The sequence below is a fragment of the Egretta garzetta genome, unplaced genomic scaffold, assembly GCF_000687185.1.
Source record: "Egretta garzetta isolate BGI_Z169 unplaced genomic scaffold, ASM68718v1 scaffold448, whole genome shotgun sequence".
In the NCBI taxonomy this organism is placed as follows: Eukaryota; Metazoa; Chordata; class Aves; order Pelecaniformes; family Ardeidae; genus Egretta; species Egretta garzetta.
The window spans coordinates 2088679-2091450 of NW_009260497.1; the positions used below are offsets into that span (position 1 = coordinate 2088679).

The window sequence follows — 2772 nt, forward strand, 5'->3', positions numbered from 1 at the left end:
ACAAAAACCCCGGGCAAAACATAACCCGGCAAAAAAAAAACCCTAACCCCCCCCCCAAGAAACCCTCTGTTGCCCAATAACCATAGACATGGCACAGCCAAAGCTGGTGCCGGGGCAGCCGCAGCCCCGTCCTGCCCGGTGCTAGCTCTCCTTTCCCACAGCATGCAGTTCTCACCAAAACTTGTGCTTTTCTCTTGCTTGGGGTCTTTTTTTTCCCCCTCTGCCTCATTTTCTGCTGATTTGGCCCCTGAGCGGGACCGGTGGCAGGCAGTCACACCGAGCAGAGGGCCAGGAGCACAGTAAGCTGGACCGGCGCGCTTTGAGCCCAAATTAAACCGGCTGTGAAGCTCCTAAGGACCTGCCTTAAAAGGGTAATGCATTTTTTAGAAAGATGCCGTTGCTTATCGCTTCATGCAGGCGTCCTGTAGTGTTAGCCAGCCGCGAGAACATCCCAGCAGGCCCCGCTTAGGGACCGTGCCCCTGTTTTGCCAGGGCTGCAGAGGCAGCAGCTCGCAGCCATGCCAGAGCAGCGGGCCTGCTCCCAGTGCTGCACGGGCACGCGCTCCAGCGCCACTGCCCTTTGGCGCTGCCGTGGCCGATGCCGATGCTCTGCGAGCCAAAGCTTTGTTTGGGCACCGGTGGAAGCGCCCATTTTAACTGGACGGTAGAGTTTGACGTAGTGTGTGTTGCAGCCCGCGCGATAATCTTGTTGCTTGGGTAAGCTTTCCGCCGTCACGCGACCAACACCAGCTCGAATTCAGCGTTTGGGGCTTTTTTTTTTGTTTCAGAGGTGTCCCCGAAATATGGCAGTCAAATGGACTGGTGGGCACTCGTCCCCTATATTGTGCTTGAACGTAAACACGGAAGGGCTGGCGGCTTCAGGTGCGGAGAGAGGCGAGCTGGCGCTCTGGGATGGGGGAGTGGCTCCGGCAGGACGGCTCCAGCTCCCGAAGGCGGACGACGTGACCTGCTTGGTGTTCTCTCCCCACCGTCCCACCAGGCTGTATGCCTCCCACGGAGAAACTATCAGTCTGCTGGATGTTCGATGCCTCAAGGAGCCCACAGAACGCTTCCACGTGAATGAGGAGGAGATCAACTGCCTCTCGGTGAACGAGAGCGACCATTTCTTGGCCGCGGCTGATGACTCGGGAGCAATAAAGGTTATGGACTTGGAAAACAAGAAAGTCAGCCGGTCCCTGAGACACGCAAACATCTGCTCCTCCGTCGCCTTTCGACCTCAGAGGCCTCACAGCCTCGTCTCCTGTGGACTGGACATGCAGGTGATTTGCATACAAGTAGATGGTGATTAGAGAAGCAAAACAGTAACTACCCACTCGCGTAGTCAGGCGCCAGCAGACTTTCACTAAGGTGTGCAGCCTGCAGTTGCCAGAAGGCTCCTTAACTTTTCTAAAGTAGTTTTGGCAGAGAAGGGAACAGGGTCGGGGCTGCTTCTGCCAGTTTCTACTCTGCGGTTCCTCTCCCTGTTTTTATCCTCATCAATAGTTAGGTTATAGAAGCGGGGGGGGAGGGGGGAAATGAGCAGAGGGTGCAAAGTGTGCTCTGGCCACATGAGCTCTCTGTTGGACCCCAAACCAGGAGCTGTCCCTAGTTACGGCTGCAGACGAAACGCAGATGGTAGGAAAACGCAAAATGCTTGAAGCAGACAGTACTCTAGCAAGAATGCTTTACACCGGGCAGATAAATACCTACCCGGGTGGTACGTGCCGCTGTAAGGACAAGTCATTTTTTTAAATTATCCTTTGTTCTGATGAGCCTCTTGGAAGTGTTAAACGTTCTTTGCCTTTTGTGCTTCTCTGACCTTGTTGAGAGGAAACTTTTTGTCCTTTGCATGCCACTCGTGGAAGCGCTCTGAGAAAAACTGTGCTAGGAGGTAACAGATCCCCAACTTACGCTGCCAGAGTCAGCGACCCAGAACGGATGTTGTTCAGTACCTGCTTCCCAGTGGTTGAGATCTGACCGCATTCCTGGTTCAGCCCGAGATCAGAGCTGTCACTTCTGCAAAGGTTTCCATGCTTCTAGCAGTATTTGGGTGAAGTTTGCTCTGAGAGTGTTGAGCAGTTTCACCCAATGTCCTTAAAACTGAAGCGTGTCAGACACCCATTTGAACAAATACATTGGGGTATTTAGTATAAGCTGTATTTTTCCATGTTAAAGTCATGAATCATATAAATTCAGTAAGTGTGTATATATATATTTATATAGAGACAGATATATTTTTATATATGTATATCTATCTCCAAATAGGGTCTGATTGATAGTAGTCTGCCAGCTTTAAACTTTGTCATATTTTCAGGAATTTTCCAAATTCTTTTTTTTTTCCTTAGTTTCACTAAAAGAAGGATGGAGCATTTTAAATGATGTACTGTGAGAAACTTCTTTGCAGAGGTACCAAAGTGTCAGTCTGAGAGGAGTAAATGCTTGGCACCTTAGACACTGGCTTAATTTCAGCTCCCTGAAATGCAGACTTTCTTTTTATCAGAACTGTAACCGTTTATTTACCACTTCTGTGAACTGGTTGACGGGCAGCTGAATATGAGCCAGCAGTGCCCAGGTGGCCAAGGGGGCCAACAGCATCCTGGCTTGTATCAGGAACAGTGTGGCCAGCAGGAGCAGGGCAGGGACCGTGCCCCTGTCCTGGGCACTGCTGGGGCTGCCCCTGGAATGCTGGGGTCAGGGTTGGGCCCCTCACTCCCAGAAGGACATGGAGGGGCTGGAGCGTGTCCAGAGAAGGGCAAGGAAGCTGGGGAGGGG

General features: G+C 51.8%; 2 protein-coding genes across 4 annotated transcripts in view; one reads left to right on the forward strand and one right to left on the reverse strand.

Moving 5' to 3' along the window:
• FBXO45 (F-box protein 45) overlaps positions 1 to 229 on the reverse strand; it is a 4066-nt gene extending 3837 nt beyond the window's left edge. Inside the window, exon 1 of the mRNA XM_035900059.1 lies at positions 176 to 229. Within this exon, the coding sequence (XP_035755952.1) occupies positions 176 to 229 (54 nt within the window). The remainder of the gene's footprint in view (positions 1 to 175) is intronic.
• The window catches only part of WDR53 (WD repeat domain 53), a 5664-nt gene continuing 2917 nt past the window's right edge, over positions 26 to 2772 (forward strand). Inside the window, exons 1-2 of one of the 3 annotated variants that reach the window (XM_009644440.2) lie at positions 26 to 371; positions 789 to 1280. In XM_009644440.2, the coding sequence (XP_009642735.1) occupies positions 804 to 1280 (477 nt within the window). In that variant the 5' untranslated portion in view covers positions 26 to 371; positions 789 to 803. The other 2 variants (XM_035900030.1, XM_035900031.1) reach the window with 2 other exon arrangements.